This window comes from Phallusia mammillata, chromosome 7 (genome assembly GCF_965637545.1).
Source record: "Phallusia mammillata chromosome 7, kaPhaMamm4.hap1.1, whole genome shotgun sequence".
NCBI classification, from domain to species: domain Eukaryota; kingdom Metazoa; phylum Chordata; class Ascidiacea; order Phlebobranchia; family Ascidiidae; genus Phallusia; species Phallusia mammillata.
In genome coordinates this window covers 3,347,285-3,366,735 of record NC_137258.1, presented here as the reverse complement: position 1 = coordinate 3,366,735, position 19,451 = coordinate 3,347,285, and the positions used below count along the sequence as shown (strand labels likewise).

General features: G+C 36.3%; 1 protein-coding gene and 1 long non-coding RNA gene across 3 annotated transcripts in view; both read left to right on the top strand.

The window, feature by feature from the left end:
- Window positions 1–19,279, top strand: part of LOC145238125 (uncharacterized) — a 33,963-nt gene extending 14,684 nt beyond the window's left edge. Inside the window, exons 34-42 of one of the 2 annotated variants that reach the window (XM_080101194.1) lie at window positions 16,381–16,516; window positions 16,578–16,681; window positions 16,843–16,949; window positions 17,239–17,294; window positions 17,374–17,496; window positions 17,897–18,034; window positions 18,102–18,241; window positions 18,411–18,546; window positions 19,025–19,279. In XM_080101194.1, the coding sequence (XP_079957320.1) occupies window positions 16,381–16,516; window positions 16,578–16,681; window positions 16,843–16,949; window positions 17,239–17,294; window positions 17,374–17,496; window positions 17,897–18,034; window positions 18,102–18,241; window positions 18,411–18,546; window positions 19,025–19,084 (1,000 nt within the window). In that variant the 3' untranslated portion in view covers window positions 19,085–19,279. Of the gene's footprint in view, window positions 1–78; window positions 156–212; window positions 320–380; window positions 452–792; window positions 916–974; window positions 1,113–1,370; window positions 1,511–1,570; window positions 1,707–1,834; window positions 1,985–16,380; window positions 16,517–16,577; window positions 16,682–16,842; window positions 16,950–17,238; window positions 17,295–17,373; window positions 17,497–17,896; window positions 18,035–18,101; window positions 18,242–18,410; window positions 18,547–19,024 lie in introns of those variants that run through there. The other variant, XM_080101195.1, reaches the window with a different exon arrangement.
- LOC145202718 (uncharacterized) lies at window positions 7,925–8,636 on the top strand. Its single transcript, XR_013853330.1, has 3 exons — window positions 7,925–8,062; window positions 8,290–8,398; window positions 8,461–8,636. It is a non-coding gene; the product is annotated as an uncharacterized LOC145202718 (long non-coding RNA).
- Window positions 19,280–19,451: the final 172 nt, after the last annotated feature.

Here is a 19,451-nt window from a genome sequence, read left to right as displayed (position 1 = left end):
CTTTAGTTGGTAAATCCCATAAAAATCGGTGATAACAAATACTGCACAATCAATCATGATTACGACTTATCTTTGCAGAACCAATATGTGTTTCTACACAAACTTCTTGTTGAAACAGCAACCTTCAAGGAAACGAATTTGACCCAGCTTGAAAGGTAGAAATGTGATTTGTTTGAATCGCAATTTTGTTTACCTAATAGTGTTTGTTGCAGATTTCCAGATGCCAACCAGATCCAAAAAGAATTCAATGACCTAAGCATATTATTTGATGAGTCAGCATCTTCTCTGGTAACGTTTCAAAACTCAACATCTGTCTCATGTAACAACTCATATACGTTTTGGAACTCGAGTCGTTTATAAACAGCAATTTTTTTATTTAGACAAGTCACCAGAAGCGGAAAGTGCATACATGAACGTCGGAAATGACCGAAAATCTGTTTATAAGATCGAGGTTGGTGGGTTTCGAGTTGCTTATAAAATGCTTCCAACTTCGACTGGCATTTGATTGGGCACTTTGATAAATGGCTTTAAAGGGTTATGAATGAATGAAATACACGGGTATTTATCCACCTCCTAAGCCCTAAGGTGACTCTGTTTCAGTCAGTTCGAGTTTGCCGAGTTAGCGTTGATAGACGCGCTTGTTTTCGCAAACAATCTGTTATTTTTTTTCTTGTTTAATGCTGTTTCTATTTCTTTGTCGTATATTATGATTATTCAAGAAGGAAGCACTGTACTACTTTGCCTGTTTTCCTACTTTGCTTTCTACTTTTGTGTTACATGTTTTTCGTTTAGGCTTACAATCAATCTGACCGTATAATGATCAGTGAAGAACCGACTGCTGGCGAAGTGGAAAACTTCTTGAGCACGTTAGTGCACGAAAACACGGAGTTCGTCGTTATACTGAAGAAACCAATGGTCTGTGCTTTTGTTGGTTTTATTTTGGGGAAAAAATGCATTTGTGTATTGTTTTGCAGAAAGTCCTTGTTTGGCCAAACCAGAAAAAGCGGGAGATTGTGCAAGGTGGAATAAAATTGAAGTTTATTGAAGGATCTACTCAGGGGCAGTTTCAATTGGCTAAGATATCTATTAAAGACACAAATCAACAACGAAAGGTTTGTTACTCTACACTCAAGACACATTTGTTAAATAAAAGCGTAACTTTATAGAAATGTAACGACCGGTACCAACGGTTGTCACTTTACGCAATATAAGTGTGTCGTGATCGCTGGTCTGTGCAGATCTTTCAGAACTGATCCCAGTATTTTATTTTTATGTTCATTATAATTTATTTGATAAAAACGACGTAACAGTATTTATTTTCAAAAACATAACTAGAAAAGATGGATATAAACCTGTGTATTTTGGGATAGACTTACATTGCCTTGCTGGAATTTGATGCTTGGACTGACAATGATATTCCTGACAACATCAATCAGTTTATTGAATTTATTTCACTACTCGAGTCACTTCAGATGAATTCGCTTGTGTATAGCATGGCTGTTCTTTCTAGGTAATGGACATCCATTGTATGTCGCATTTAAATGTGTTTCAAAATCTTTGTTGTACTTAGAACTGGATATTGGAGGTCCATTGTCTTCTGTGCTGTTTGGAATCTGATATCTCGGTACAAAGCTGAGAAAATGGTTGATGTCTTTAGAACAGTAAAGGATATCACTGATTCTTTTTTCGATATACACCTTACAGTGGTAAGATTTTTGTTGAAGAGATGTCTCGTACTGTTGTTGATAACATTTTTGTCTTTGTTGTTAAGTTCTTTGTTTATAGGATGCCACACATGGATTAATAAACATTTTTAACTGATTTTTATTTTTAGCGGCAATACAAGGCTTGTTACTCCTTCGTCAAAGCATACATCGAATTTGAAAAAGAATAGAGCTATCAGTTAAACGTTTTACGAGTTATAGTCTGATTCAGTGTTTTGTAAATTCGTGCGTCGCGCCGTCCTTACGCGCCGTCCTTACGCGCCGTTTGGGATTTGTAACAGTGCCGCATTATAACTGTGGTTTTAAATAACAGTAAAACAATTTGGCGAAAAGTCGTGATTGTAAGCACTGTTTCCAGTAGCAGTGAAATTACCACATTTATTTTCTTCGTTTTCATTAACCTTTTTGCAACGCCTAATTTGTACCATATCATTTTCCAACTATGCGTTCTTTCCTACTATTGAATCAAACATAAAAACCAAAAATAGTATTAAATGTCATAAACAGGAAATATGCGTCTGAAAACTTAATACGCCGCATTCAAAAACGATTGAAAACTGCTTGATATATTATTGTGACTATATTTGTACTTGTGCCTTTTCATGTTGTATAAAACCGTTTCGTGTTTCTAATTGCGTAGGTCGTTTCATTTACTGGCGTTTTTTAAATATACTTGGTTGTGAAATTTCTATTTTTTTTGTTCCTTAACAATCCATGTTGTGCAATAAACTGTATTATGTTAGGAAATCAGTCTTTATGTTCGGCGAAGTTTAAGTGTAACAATTGCTTTGCAGTCGTTTGTGGAATGCACATAAACTTTATTATTTATGAAATCTTATGTTTTGAGAAGTCTTTATTAATTATTTGCACTTTGTGGTCGTTTATGTTGCGCGTATTTATTTGCGTACATTTTGAACGTGGCTTTTCGGAGGTAAGTATCTGCATGCAATGTTTAGATGTTTTTGTTTCCTTGTCGCCTACGTACTATGTTGCAGGAAACAGACGATGGGCATACGATGATGAAACACGGGCGATTGAAATAATGGCTTTGCAATTACTTCAAAACTTGCATCGATAAGGTTTCAAGTCCACTTAATAGTAAGTTGGATACAAAATATGTCTTGGAATTTTTACTCTTTACCTAGCAAGTATGTTTGTGTAGAAATTGGCACTCGTAATACCCTGAAGTCCTACGCAGTTGCGAAAGGAAGCAGACTTTTGTATAAAGTTACCGGTAAATGCATTTTGCAGGCTACAAAAAACTTAAAAAAATATGTTTAACCTTGTGAGGGGATGCAGACATAGACAATTTTCAAGCCTTCATGTGTTTTGTTGTAAAGAGGGTTAAATGCACCGCCAAGGGCTAAATGTGATATGCTTGTAGGTTAACTTGATAAGGCAGGTATTCTTAGGTAGGTTATGCGATTAAGTGTGTAAAGAAGACAAACACAAAATTTGAAAACGTGTAAAAATGGTTATAAACCTCTGTTCTAGATTATCTCCAACTTAATCGTGAGTTTTGTTGACGAACCGATCAATCGTGCAGCAATACAACACGCTGCACGTTTCTACCCGTTGCAATCGCTACACAAAAGCTACCGGTAGTTTGGTAGTCCTTAGTAGGTAAATGCCTATAGTTTTGGATCAACTAAAGGTTCTTCTCGTAACCTGATTGGCGTGTTTTATGTACTTAGAAGCGGGTTTTCTAACTCTGTGCTGCCTGGAATCTTATAAAACACTATAAAGCTGAAAAAATGATCGACGTTTTAGAGCGGTAAAAGATATTACTGACTGTCTTCCTAAAATGCACCTCACAGTGGTAAGACTTTGTGTGTTTTTTTCCCGTTAGGTGGTGTATTATAAACAATAGGCATTTTTTTATTGCTACAGTATCAGTATGGGGCTCGCTACACTCTTATGCAAACCTTCATCGGCACAGAGGAATGACGTTTTTTAAATTAAACTTTTATTTTAAAACACAGTTTGTCAGACATAGAGTTTTATTACAACAAAAAAACAACTGTATTGCCTGGTAAAAAAAAATTGAAGAATAATTAAGTTAACTTGTTTTTTTGTTAATATGTATGAATATATACATATGATATGCTTATGTATACAGCGTTGGTAGTATAATTTCTATGTTGTCACTTTGTGTTAATGAAAAAGAAAACTGAATAAACATATAGCCGGAAGAAATTAGTAGGGTGTATCTTAATTATGTAAGTTTAGCTTTCACTAATCGTTTTCCAACAAAACAGCAGGTAAGTCAAAATTCATTCTGTGTGGCATACCGAGGGCATTCTTTTACTTCTTTGTGAATTTTCAGATCCGTCAAGTCGCTGGAAAGGTTATCTTGAAACGAGTATATGTTTTGTCGTTTCCTGTACTAACAAGGTACGATTAAATAAAAAAGGTAGGTAAATTACTTCTTTCATTAAATCGTATTTAAGCTTTGCCAAAGATACTTACGTTTATCGCTTTGAGCCGTTTAAGATCAAATTCGCCAGTTTCATGACGCCCTGTATAATCTTGCACGTGTTATTATATCCCTTTTGTAAATTTTAAATCTTGTCCTTTTTGTCGTTTTAAAAATGAACATTCTTGATTTCCAAAGCAATGTTTTGCAAGTTTAATCTTAAACAGTGATTTTTTGGCATTCACGAGAGTAATCTCTAATTGCTATTACTACCAACAACCATTTCGAGAAACGCATCATGTCCGTTTCGAAGGTTTAAACAGGCCTGAAATGCGATGCCTATGTCCAAGCAAATACGTCACGCGGGCCAATTTCGACCAGCGACGTCATTTCATTCGGTCCCGAGAGAGTATTTAGTCTTGATACATATCTTGGAAAAACTAAAGCTTGAGTTAAGCGTTAAAGTATTTCTGCTACAACATGTAGGGTTATGTACACCGGCTTTAATCCACAGGTAGTAAAAGTATCAATGCCTTCATTAATGTGCGCGACGCCTTTCTATTGTTGACTGTGATAGAATAAACGACATTTTCTAGAAATGTAGTATAATATATTGAGGGTCAAATTGCATTATAGCTTTTTTATATTTGTTAGTTAAGTTTATTGTCTTTCAAATTTCGGTTTTGAGTTTAAGCGAAATTACAAAAATGTATTTGACGGACCTACACTACCTGATATCTAATACAATAAAGTCATTCACTTCCTTTTGAAAGCCGGTTGGTTACTTAAACAGTTGGTTTTAGTACAACCGATGCGAAAATGCATTACGTCATAATTAGTGTCGCTATGTGTTAAACTCTTACCACTTGGTACTTTTTTGGTAAACTATGTGAACGAAATAGGACTTACCCTCACACCCTTACAGCGCCGAAACCCCAACCCCTATTCTTACCCCACTGGAATAGCGCTACAACCATGTAGTGTAGACCAAAACGCTGATTGTTGTTTTATTTGTATTGTCCATCCATTTATAATATTTTAGTTTTGTTTGTATGGGGGAGTTTGGTGACGTTGCAACAGTTGCCTAAAAAAACTCGACTAAGGAAGTGTGGGTTTTTTAAATGGCATCATTTGGTTTGATGAATATAGCACTAATAACACAAAGTCTACTTAACTGTTACCTGATGAGAGTTCGGTTTAGTTACATGTTGGTTAGTGCTGAACTTCACAGTATTATGGACAGCCATTGAGTAAAGCCAAGGAATGAAGATTATATGTCGGCTTTTTGCATTTTTGATGATATTTTATTCCATGCTGCGTAAAAATGCCTATCGTAAGTCCACTAATGTTTTTTGTTGTATAATTGCTAATGACACGAGTAACTTTGGCAAGTATGTTGGTACGCTCATAATGCACTTTAAGGGTACTATAATAAATCTCATTAGACAGCAATTAAATGTTGTTAACTGATACAAGACAGCAGAAAACACAATGACAACAAACCGATGTGAGGCCCTCTGCACGCTTAAAATATTCTCTTCTTATCGGTTTAGACGTTTGTGGTTAAACAATGTTACAAGATTCTTCAGATGAGAGGTTTTGCAAAAATGCTATTTGTTGCAGACACGTCAGCTGCTGAATGCAAAGGACGATTTTATGTGCTTGGTACAAATCAACAAAATTGGGATGATGCAAACACAGCTTGTATGAATAATGGTGGGAGACTAGCTAGCATCAAAGATGCTGAAACACAAAACTTTCTCGTTGGTAAAGCACAAACAAAGTGGCCCGGCGGAAATGTTTGTAAGTTTATGGTTAAAAAGACAATCCTTGGTGTGATTGGTGTCCTTGAAAAAGTTATTTTGCGGGTAAAAATGCAAAGTTTTGTGTCTTTAAGTAATATTTTTAAACGGTTTCTTGTAGATATATTTTTGGGAAGTAAAAGAGGGTCGGGTGGTGTCTCCTTTCAATGGTCGGATGGAACTGTGTTTGCAAAAAAACCTACAGGCGTTGGTGAGTGCTGCACTAACAAGTTCTACTTGGTACCCGGAGTGCAATCAACCAATCCTTGTTTGTGTGTTGAACTTTTTTCGTAGACATTCGACCAAGTAAAAGCGCAAATACATTGATCCAAAGCAGAATTTATTAACCGCCGTAAATTTAGGCATTTGTTTTAAAATATCTTTGGTGATGGTTTACTTTTTTTGTACAAACGGTTTGTAAGATGCGCAACAATGTTACTAACCATTCCAATACTTTAAGTAAATAGTGATTACTTGTTCAACATTTGGGACAGTAATTTCCTATAAAACAGGTACAATCGCACTTCCCTGTCACAAAATACAATCAGAAATAGTTAAACGCCTATTGATTCGTGTGTAGATTTTGGCTTTGCGTGTTTAGCAACTAAAGTAGGAACATTTCTGTGTATTTTTTTTCAACCCGTTATAGCGTACGTGCTAAAATTCAATATCGTTCTTTTCAAAACATCTCTTTGTTCTTGCAACAGTTATGGTGAATTATGTGGTATTAAACAGGGCACAACATAATATATATGTCCTCCATTTCGAGACAAAAAGCATTAAGAAGTATGACACTACCCCAAACAAGGCCTCAAGCCGATACAGCTTGTGTGGCTGCAATAATTAGCGTAATTTTATATCAGATCACTGGGTCAGCGTTGGATACGAAGCATGGTTAGGTGGAAGTATTGGAAATGGTCTGTGTGTTCGACTTGTACGAGAATCTAATATATGGGGATGGGGTACTGGTAGCTGTACGGCGAACAATTACTACATTTGCGAATATGAAGGTTTGCTAATGTAATGAAGTACAAAACTTAAACACTAAAAACTTATATTTCATGTTTCTCTGAAAACCATATGACAACATTTTTGACCTTGGCTGTATAACTCGTTTTTTTTGTTCGGTTGTCTTATTCCACGCGAACTATGTAGTTTTGTTTGTTAGAGTATTCTAAGTAGTATGTTAAAGCACATGTTAAGAGAATGTTAATTTTGTACCATTCCTGCTGTTAGTTAAGAGTGACAGTGACTCGGTATTAAATTTTGTTGTTCCATCGCAATTAAATCTGTGTTTTAAATATTTTAGGAACCATAGTCAAAGGACTGAAATAAATGTCCAAAATTATTTCAAAAAAATTGTACACTTCCGTAAGTTATATATTCCATGCAATCAATGTTTTGTAAACGGTGTTTATACAGAACCTAGAGTCATCTCATTTTCGCAATCAAGCTACTCAGTGTTGTATGGCGAATCAATCACTATAAGCGGAACAATATCAGGACTTTACACAGAACCTCTCACCGTCACAGCAATTTACAACAACAATCAACGAGTGACGCTCTTAACTAACTACAACGGATCCAGTTTCAGTCACACAATAAGCAGTGTCACTGAGTCGCATGTTGGTAATATACAAATCGAAATTTCTGGAAACTCAAATTGTGTTACTACTGGAATGGTTCATTTGGCAATAACAGGTAATGTGTGAAATTGTTGCTAATGACCGATATATTTTGTTTTATTTAAATTTTACAGCAAGCCTTACACACTCGATCGATAAAAGCGAGATAATAGCACAGTATGGAGGACAACAAAGCGTTACATGCACTGCAGTTGGATATGAAAACCCAACCGTTCGATGGAAAAGGTAGCAATATTCTGTCTGAATAATATATTTGAAGCAAACGTAAGCCCGTATTTTTAACCAGGAGTGGGACTATAGTGACATCTTCAACGCCAAGAAATGTTTATCAAACCACCAATCAACCAAACACATACACAGGTCGATCTGTGCTATATTTTACTTTGAGAGACGCGACTGAAGCAGGAAATTACGTTTGTGAAGCTACAAACTGGAACGGTGGAGGAACGAACACAAAGAACCTCAGAGTTAAAGGTATGTCTTTGGAGGCTGAATATTGGTGCCATCAGATCAGTTGGAAGTAAATTCTAATAGCTATTTCAACATCACACTATTTCTTATAAGTGGCTGCGGAATACTTGTGGTTCTTAAAACAGTGTTATTTTGAAATTGTGTGTTTCATATTGAATTTACGTACTCTATCAAACAAAACATCTCTATCAAACAAAACAAGCTATAGTTTATAAATTAATTTTGTTTAGTTTCTCCAAACATAACCATCGAATCTGCAATCAGTGTAAGTTCTGCTCAACAGCGTTTGGTTGATTGTATTTCTTTTGGATATCCATCTCCCACTGTTACATGGAAGAAGTATACGAATGCAATACGTTTGTGCGTCCTGGTTCTTTCTTCACTTTAAACCATGTTTTTAGAAATGGAGTAACGGTAACCGGAGACACAAATTTCCTGGTTCATCAAACAACTATCGCAAAATCGGAATACATGAAACGTGCCAGACTATATATAACCATTATTAATGTTTCACAATCTGACGTTTGTAAATGTACAACAACTAATAGTGTTGATGCGAAAACGAAATCGTTTACAGCTAATAGTAAGCTGAAGTGATGTTTAAACGTTTACATATACACTTAAGTGGACATAGAAAATGACACATATTAAACTTTGTTTTAGTACGGGCGGCTGTGCATGTGTCCAATAGTAGTGTCACGCCTAACTATGGTGTTGAAGTGATAGTTGATTGTACTTCGTTTGGATTTTCAAAGCCTGAAGTCAACTGGTACAGGTAACCTGTCACGTGGTAAGTTTTGATTATTTTCAAATTCCGAATTATTTTAGAAACGATACACTGGTTTCAAATTCAAAAAGTTTTTTGATTTACCAACGAGAAATTACCACTGAAAGTGTGTTTTCGAGAATCACCCGTCTTCATCTCAACGTAACACATGATTCACAAACAGGAATTTACGAATGTCGAAGCTCTCTTGGTAATCCTCCCACAAAATCAGAGTTACAAGTCGAAGGTAAGAAATGCCTTTAAAACTTAGTTTAATTACCCATAACAAGTAGATACTTCAATCACTTGCATTTCCCACAGGCGTTTCAAGAATATCGCTCACACACTGGACCATTACCGCAGAGCAGTTAAAACAATACCATGTTGATTGCATTTCGTATGGTTCCCCAATACCAACCGTGGAGTGGAAACGGTTTTTACCATTTAGTTTCAATAATCAATTTTAACTTTTTGAAATCTTTGTGTTTACGTATGCTATAGATTTGGGTTTTCGGTCAGCAAATCTAATTCTGCTCCTATTTACACGAGTGTGGTGAGTGAAAACACATACTCCAGAACAACACAACTCCACATTCTTGTCAACGACGTGTCATACTCAGGGATTTACGTTTGTGTGACAGACAACGACAACGTTGATGAAAAACAGAAAACATTAAATATTACAGGTAATTATTTTCCACTTTCTCATACACGACCTAAGCATGTTACGTTATATTCCCATTTATAGTGGCAGCCAACATTTCCATCACACCAGTGAACAAAGTTTTTATGTTGCCTGGAAAGTTTAATGTCAGTTGTGAATCATACGGATATCCGTTACCAGTTACCAACTGGATAAGGTTAGGATAAATATGCACGTGTTAACAAAGATGCCATAATAACCCAAGCCTTGTAGAAATGGAACATCAGTTGGTTTGTCGAACAACATTTCCATTTACCAGCATCGAACGACCAACGGTAAATACAAATCAGTATCTCATCTTTATTTCAACGATTTGACAATTGAACAAACGGGAGAATACAAATGCAAAGCAACAAACGTTAATACAAACGGTGTGGAGGCAATGTTCGAGGCACAAGGTTGGACATGTTTTTTTTTCACTGTACCTAATAGTTATTGTACTAATGTTGCTGTTTTTTTAGTGAAAGCAAACATTTCGACGACAAGAAGTGAAGTAATAATTTTGGAAGATGAGATGCACAACATAACTTGCACCTCTTTTGGTTTTCCCACTCCTAATCTTTATTGGAGCAAGTAGGTCCTCGTGCATCCTATCTTGCAACAATATTATCTAGCTTAGGGTGTACCATATCTGGAGTGGGTCAACTTTCTGACACTTTTATTAAATACCTTTCACGAAACTAAATTGGCGCCATATTACTTTTTAGAGCATTCTATGTCAAAGACCGTCTACTAAACAATAGTAAACACAACTATTTAAAACATCCCCAAACCCCCTAAATAAGTAAAAAAATCAACCCGGTTTTGATTTTTTTGTCGGTTTTGATTAATTACTAGACGAGGTATATGCACTCTTGCTTGAATTACACCGGCCACTTTGAAAAATTTTAGTAAACAATTAGTAAGATGCTAAAATTACGGACATTAGTTGTGTTTTTGAAATATATTTTCGGACAAAGATTTTACATCCAAATTTTGGACGTCGAGTAACCCTAGTCTGGCAGCCATTGTATGTTTGATGTCTATAAATGTTTTACTTGCTCAAGGCGCCTAAATTATGGTTACATGACAGCTGTGGCGCTACTGCAGGTCACCATGGCTTAATTGTATTTCTTTGTTTTCCTTCTACATTACAGGCGTTCTACGTATACCACAACAGACTCAAATAGGACAGTTTACCAACAAATTGTTCCTAATAGTCACTATCAGACAACGTCGGTGTTATATTTGCGAAAACCTAATATTGAAGAATCGGGTGAATACGATTGTAGTGTCAACAACTCAGTTGGTGATGGTACCGTTACAGCGAAGACAAACATAAAAGGTTAGTATTTCACCTACCATTCAGTTACAGTGTTATGGTGACTCCGCTAACTGTATTTTTCAGTTGGACCTTATTTTGTTTCTAAAATGAAATCGGAAGTTTTTAAGCAATCACAAATGTTTGTATGCACGTTTGGTGGAATTCCTTCGACCATTGTGAATTGGAAAATTAACGGCCATATGATTGACAACGCTGCCAAAACCCCAACTAAAATAACTCAAATGCCTTTGGACAATTCAGACCGAATTGTATCAAACTTACTTGTCTCGAGTTCAGTTATATTTGGCCCAAGCTCCACAGTTGTGTGTTGGGCAAATAGTTCTTTTGCATCATCAAAACTAAGAAAGATGAACATGAGTGTTGGTAAGTTATAAAGTCGTAAAGCTGTTTATATGTTGGTGCTCAAAGAGATATAAAAGTTATATTTAACTATACTTTGTTAGTCTTTAGAAATGAATGTTTTTATGGTGTCTAGATCTCTTGTCTTCCAATGGAACATATTTCACGTGGCCAAACACAACCAACAACTTTGGTCATGCTAGAGAACATTGCAAATCGATTGGTGGCCAATTGCCCAATGTAGCTGTCCTAAACAACACCTTGCTTGACATTTTTGAAAACAAGAAAATATGGGTAGAAGGTTAGTGTGTTAAGGCTGCCTTTTAGTGTCTTGAAACTGCATTTGCAACTGTGTGTTGCAAGTAATATTTGTAGGATCAACTTGTAGATTTGTGCATAGATTATACCTGTTAGAAATTGATCGGTTTGCCATCAATACTTTGTGGTATAATTCTATGTTAAAATGCTAATATTTCGGAGGTATTTCTGACTGTTGGTGTTTTGAACTACAAAATTAGTACCTCTAATAGACTTTGAACGACTATGACCGCCGTGTTTACTCATGGCAACGTCAGTTTATGGTAAACTTCGATAATACACCAAAGTGTACAATTTATATTTGCAGACTCTAATCCCGGTGGAAATACCTGTAATACATTTCAAGTATATAACAAAAGCGTCGTTCAAAAAGAATGTTCTACAGAGCATCATTACATATGCTTGTTTTCAGGTTTGTATATCTGTCCTTTTTTTGAAATTACAGACTTTGGTTAGGCACGTAATAAAAAAGCACTATTTTCTATTTTTTGTACGTTAAGTGAAAATAAATGGCAAATAATTTTCAGTATCAATAACCGCCGTGCTATTAAACGTTGCTTTTTCAGCATTGGAAATTATCAGCACAAGCAAATGTCACTATGACCGAATCGCCGTTAAATGGAAAGACATGACTGGCTACAATGGATCCATCACCTACGCTGTGACTGCAGTGAACGAGACCCACTCTGTTAATGTCAGCAATGCTGTCACGCAACCTTCCACAAGAAACCACATCTACACAAGCACATTAGGCAACCTAGTGCCAGATGATTCTTATGAAGTTTCGGTAGGTGTCAAATACTTTATGTCAACTCCTTCAATGCCTTATAGCAAAATGTGTACGTTTCAGCTACGCATGTTTCCGGATGTTTGGCGACTCAGTATTCCCACTGTTATTGGAATGACGTCAAGCATATTTAAAGGCGTCAGTGGTAACGTGTCATTAAACGGGGCAGTGTGTGAAATTGATGTCCACATACCGACTAATATTCTTACCATGGTCAACGAGGTCAAGGTAACAAAACACCAAAACTTAAACTTCACAGAATGTTTTCTAAATTATGTTTGTTGTGTGCTTAAATGGTAAAAGTGTGTTTTGTAGCTTCACTTGGGAAAAAGAGAGTTTAATTCGGTCGAAGAACCTTCCAATTGGACTGAAATAAATTTTACTGAAATTTCGTCAATAAAGCACAGCGAGATGATTGGTGTAAATGAAGAACTCGTGGTGAAGTTTCAACCAATCACAAACGCTTGTACAAACACGATTTTTAACGTGACTGGGAAATGTGAAATACCACCACCTGTTGAGATAAGTATGTTCTTTGTTACTTTTGGACAGAATCCAAACATTTGATCACATGATAATTAGATCGCAGTACTTTATGGTAGGTTGGGGTTTATTGTGATTTAATTTACGTGGAGTGAAATTGCATTTAATCCTTTTGGACTTAAAAAACGCAGCTATGGGTAGTATGTGTGGCTCGAATCCCACTTTATTGATTGTTTATTCAACGTGTAAAGGCAACATTACCAAAATGCTGCAGATCGTGTGATATTGTTTTCAAAGTATGTCATACCAGGTTAAGAACACTAAACAGGTGTTTGATATTTTCAAAAGAGGATAAACACGGAACTAGCATATACTAATATTTGTAAGTGGGATATAATCAAAACCTACACATCGGGACTAATTTAAACTTCTAAATGTAATTCTCAGGAAGCGTTGTGTTTACATGAGGAGCTTGATCTATTTCGACGCTCTGTAGGAAGTAGGCGTTTTAACGGGCTGTGTGTATTTTAGTTCCAACCTGTGGTAAAATCTAAACCTATAATATACACATATAATAATGATTGACATAAGCTTCTCATCCAACACGTTTTGCATTGTTAGTCAATAAACTTAGGTTTAACTAGCAGCCTTTGAAACACAAACGTAAGTGACGCAACAAAACTTTGGACATTTACTCAACATTTTTGTAATTTGTTCGCAGTTCCTGCAGCCTCGACTTTGCCAGTAATCGCCGGTTCTGTTGCAGCTATTCTAGTGCTTCTGCTTATTTTGGTCCTGATCGTGTACTATAGGTTCGTAAAATAAAGTTTGAGAAAACTTAGGAACGACATGAGCTGTACCAAAAAATCTACTTTCGCAGAGATCGTATACGGACTAGGATTGGGGCGAAAAGAACAATTGCTCCACTTGTACGAAACTCTCCCAATCGCGCACGGGATGTTCCCATACAACGTAAGTTTTCTTCTGTAGTGTCATTTGTGTGTTCTGAATTAAATCCACAACTCCCCAAATACCAAGATTTTCTTTCTTGAGATTTGACAATCTTTCTTTAGATACCGACAAATCTTTCTGTGGATTGCTTCCATAAGAATATTGGCAACTCGTTTCGGTGGAAATCTTTCATAAAGATATTTTTTGTTTAGATACTTCAAGGGAAGAAAGCACGAATATACTCAAGTTTTATATTGGAGAATTTTTCATCGACAGCTCAAAGAACGGTCACGCAGCTTTGAAGCAACAATTTGAAGTATGTCCTAAACATATTGTAAGGTTGCATTAACATCTGCTCTAGTTCAGCAATGGTATGTAAGTACGGCAAGGCGGTCAAAATGCAGCTCCGTTAAACCTGACCAGTGGTTAAATTATAGTTTCCTTGTTCCCAGATTCAAAAGATACACTTTATGAAATATGAAGTGTGTATTTGAATTTATTGAAAGCATGATGCAACCTGGAGTTGTACCTCCATCGAGAACAGCATGAAACAAGCTAACAAGGACATATGTTGACTTTGTGTTCACAGACCTCATATTTTATTAACCTCATGTTGCCCAAACCTTACACGTATACACCACAACGAAACGTTGCAACCAACTTTAGTATGAGGGAAAAAGGTTTGACAGTCGATTGAGTCTCGGTTTAGTTTAATTGTTTCCTTTCGGTTTAAGTGGGCAATTGTAATTTGATACATCAACCATGCCGCATTTTTTTCTTAACCAGTGAAGCGGACTAATGTTATTTTTGCAGAGAGTAAGAGAAGAATCTAAGAACTTTGCAAGTATTTACGACGCAACGGCGGAATCCAAAACGACTAAAAATCGTTACAAGAATATCATACCATGTAAGATATAGTTCAGGCACTTGCACGACATTTTTGACTGCACAGTGCGTAATGCCTGTCTTTGGTATTAAATTATACAAATAACACTTTCCTACTCCAGTTCGAGAATGTTTAATAATAACGTATATTTGCAAGTACTAGTTTTTTGGTCTCTTTCAAATTGTCTGGTGATTGAACGTTTTGTTTAAAAAAATCGAAATATGTCAAAAAGAACTTATTACAAAGTAATGTGCCGATACAACAGGAAACAGTGTCGTATAGATCTGTACGGCGAATACCTTGTCACCAGTCGCATTGATTAGACCTTAAAAGCCAAAACTACTTTTTGACATATTTGTTACTTTTTGGTAGATGATCACAACACGGTATTTCTTCGTGGAGTCGAAGGAAGTGACAATAATTACATCAACGCTTCCTATGTAAAGGTGTGTCCGTCCTACATCTGTATGCAACTAACTGAAATATGGACATGAAAATGGGCTCAGGCCATCACTGGGTATTGGTTTTAGATCAAAGTGGGGATCCTTGCTCAGTTAGCGACGGTTTTAAACCAGAACTATGGATCATTGTTCTGTAATTTTTTGATTAGGGCGCAAAGAAAAGACACAATCGGGTTAAACACTATGCAGCTACGCCGCTGCGAGGCGCTTCGTGCCCGAGGTTAAAAGCAAAGTAAATTAGGTGCGCTGATAATCAAGGCAGGGTAGAAACGCTAGTTGGTCAAGCAGGGCACGTTAAAAACTAACCATTTGTGTTGAAGAGGGTAGGTCTTAACGGGAAACAAACAATCGTTAAAAGTGTCCGAAGATTTGCAGACGCTAATCCGAAGTTTGCGTTAGTACAGCACACCGTGGCTTAATGATTTTTCTTTCAATGTGATCAACGTAAAGGCCCAAACTTATCCTTCTTGCATTTCTTAACCGCATGTTGTTGTACAGGGATTTAAGGAACCGAACAAATGGATTGCTACGCAAGGGCCGATTGCGAAGACTGTTGATGACTTCTGGACAATGATTTGGGAGCAAAACGTCCGAATCATTGTTATGCTTGCAAATCTCTATGAAAAAGGAAAGGTAGCTAATTATCTGAAATATAAGTATCTCCTGAGTCTATAATACCTCTTTAAGTCTCCCATGTACCTACATGTTTACTGTAATATAAAATCACTGGCACATGACATACATGGAATGAAACTATGTGTGTGAAACCAAATCAATTGGTTTGGGAAGTTAAAAAAGCACAAAACGCCACACACAAAAACATTAATTCGACAATCATTTCCTATCATCGTAACCTTGTTTTTGTGTTGCAGTCCAAATGTGCTTTATATTGGCCTGAAGAAATCGGACAAGCCCAAAGCTATCAGCGGGTTAGTGTTAGCGTTGTTGAAGTCATCCACAAAGGAAATTACATCATCCGACATATGACTGTCGAAGAAATTAACAGCACCTACGTCTCCGTATGTTTTAAGTGTCTTTAAAATTAGAAGGAAACTGATTAAATTACTTGATATTTTAGGACCAACACCTTATCACGCAATATCATTTCATTGCTTGGCCCGACCATGGCGTTCCAAATACCACTACAGGTCTGGTTAGATATATGAAGGAAGTTCAGGACAATCATGCTCAACTGCAAAATGAGCTGCAAACTACAGTTCCTACTGTTGTACATTGCAGGTTTGAATTGGTTAACACACTTTTCCAGTAGAAAGAGATTTTATTTTCTGTTATTGTTTTTCAGTGCTGGAGCTGGAAGAACTGGAACTTTCATTGGTTTCGATTTCTTATTGAAGGAATTAAGTGAAACTGGCTCGATTGATGTTTTTAAAGCGGTTGTTGGTATGAGGGAACAAAGAATGGAAATGGTTCAAACCATTGTAAGCATTTGAAGCCTGGTTTAAAAAGTTAGCACGCTTTAAACTACAATCATATTTACAGGAGCAGTACATATTCATGCACAAGTTACTTGCCGAAACGGTCGCTTTTAGTGAAACCGATTTACAATTCGAGCAGTTACACGAGAAACTGGGACAACAGAAAAGGTACCGAATTATCTACATTCGAATTGGTTAAGAACATTAATCACAGGCATATCAACCAGCTCCGAAAACATACTCTATACAAGACCCTAACAGTTTTGTTTTTGTTAAGACTTTAGACAGTAAGAATGGTGAAACTGACACTGTTTCTATTGCTACTATAGATATCAGCATGCCAGTGAAATGAGTAAAGAGTTCAATGACCTGAGCATTTTGTTTGGCGAATCAACTACTTCTCAAGTAAAGATTGATAACCCGGCCAAAGTGTATTGTAAGTTCTCCATTCAAATGCAGATTTGTTGTTTATTTAGTTTAACAAAATCTTACTTATAACTTATATATATTAAAATTATATACTTATATCATGCTCAATCAATTGTAAAACACAATAGCTAACACCTTAAAACATCCCAAAGCATGTCGAAATAAAAATAAAAACTAAATAAATAGCATCAAAGTTACCTAGGTTTTGGGTTTTTTGGGAGAGGGAGGATTAATTCCATTTATTTTGTTTCTTTTAGCAATAGTTCCTAGCCTTAAACTAATATCCTATTTTACAGACACATCACCAGAAGGAGCTCCGGGTTCACACAGAAATGGAATTTACAAAGTCGAGGTGGGAAACGAACGGATCCGTGTTTTTGCAACTTGATAAACTAGTAACGTGAATTTATTTTTTAACATTTATTACTCAGTCTTACAACCCTGCTGACCATTTGATGATTGGAGACGAACCAACAGCCGATGGCATCGACGCCTTTTTCCGTGTGCTGCTGCTGGAAAACACTGGATTTATCGTTCAAGTAGACCAACCAATGGTACGTCGACTTATACATCTTCATTATGGTCATCAATACAACGAAGATATAAATTTTATTTCAAAAATTCCTTTTGGTTTCGGTCAAGCTAAATACAATATCACTTTATCATATGTATGGTAATTTCTGGTCTACGACTTGCGTTTCAAACAAACCACAGTATAAGTTGCTTTTTAGGTTTTTTTCATTTTGAACGTGTAAATTTTTCCGCAGTTCTGGTCTATGACTTGCATGTCAAAAAAAAAACAGAGTAAGTTGTTTTCTAATGTTTTTTTATTATTATTTTTCACATGTAAATTGATCAACAGTACTGATCTATGAATTGTTTGATGGTTGGATTTGTCAAGGAAACACAGTAGCCTATAACTTGTTTTCTAACATATATCACATGTATTTGAAGCAAACCATTGTTTGGCCCAACCAATATGACACAACGGCACAGTACGGTGCAATTTCTCTTCAATTTATTGACGAAACAATTAATGAAGACGTAAAAGTCACCAGAATATATGTTGTGAATGAAGAACAGCAACAAAAAGTTGGTTACGCAGTTTACATTAGCCATTTGTCCTTAACAATAATAACATTATTCAAACTTTTTCTAGCGTCAAATATTTCTGTTCGAGTTTAACTTTTGGACTGATCAGGAAACCCCAACTGATGACTACAACATGATCCATTTTCTTTCCATGATTGAATCCTACCATTCGCTTACTAACGAATGCAGCATGCTATTTCTGTCCAGGTGCATACATTCGTGCAACACTCCAATTTTGCTGCGTTTTATCAGTTTTTAGCGGCATCATTTCTATATTGATGTAGTAGCCAGTATAAGTATCTTCTGCTGTTGAATCTTAAGAAAGTAAGCCAACAATGTAATGGATAATATTGAAAATCTGTTTTGTTGGTTACAGAACCGGATTTTCCAAAACCGTTCTTTTGTGTGCCGCTTGGAATCTTATGTCTCGCTACAGAGCGGAAAGTATGGTCGATGTGTTTAGAACAGTAAAAGATATTACCGACTCATTGCCTGATGTACCTTTGTCACTGGTAAGTTTTAAACCACTGGATATGCCACTTTCGTGTTCCAAAAATTAGGCTGAAAAAGTTGGATACCTATTTCTTAAAACCCGGGGTAAGCAGCGTTTTTGCCCGGCGTATGACACGTTTTTATTTTACCAATTGCCGCCAGTAATGTTTCCACTGAGCCTAAATCAAACGCCTGTCAGCTGAACGGCGACATTTACCTTATCTAAAAATCCTTTATGTTGTTAGACCTAAAAGGCTGTGCAAACTTGTTTCAAAAGCCACATACATGTCCTAAGAGTTAGCGGTAGGATAAATTTGTATTTATTCCGCATGTGACCGTAAAGTGGCAGGGTGTACGCGCCGTATGTCCATTAACCAACCCTACACTCTGACCTCGTAAACTAAGTATTTTTGTTGTTTTTGCAAAAAAATTTCACACTGTACAAAAGGTTAAACATCTGTATAAGTGCACCAAATAACGACCTTTTTATGGTTACAGGATCAATACAAAGCTTGTTACTCCTTCATTGCAACTTATACCAACCCCAGCCAAGAATAAAACAAATGTGGGAACCTCTTTTCTTTCGATTTTACAAACTAAACCTCAAACGTTGAACGGATTTGTCGATTTAAGTTCATTCCTCTTTTTTACTTTCATCTTGCTACTTCTGTGTATTATATATTTACTTTGCTTAGTTGATGTACCTTAATACTGCACTTGAATTATAAAATTATTACATAAAGATTAACATGATCATAAAATGATAACTGGGATCAGCCCTGAAGCGTTCATGCAGACCAGCGATCACGGCACACTCATATGTAAATCATAGTACGTCAGGCCTAACAAATGTGTTACATCGAATCAGTCGGTCACCAAACAATCCCATGTGGCAATGTGCAGGCTAGATTTTCCTTTATAAGTG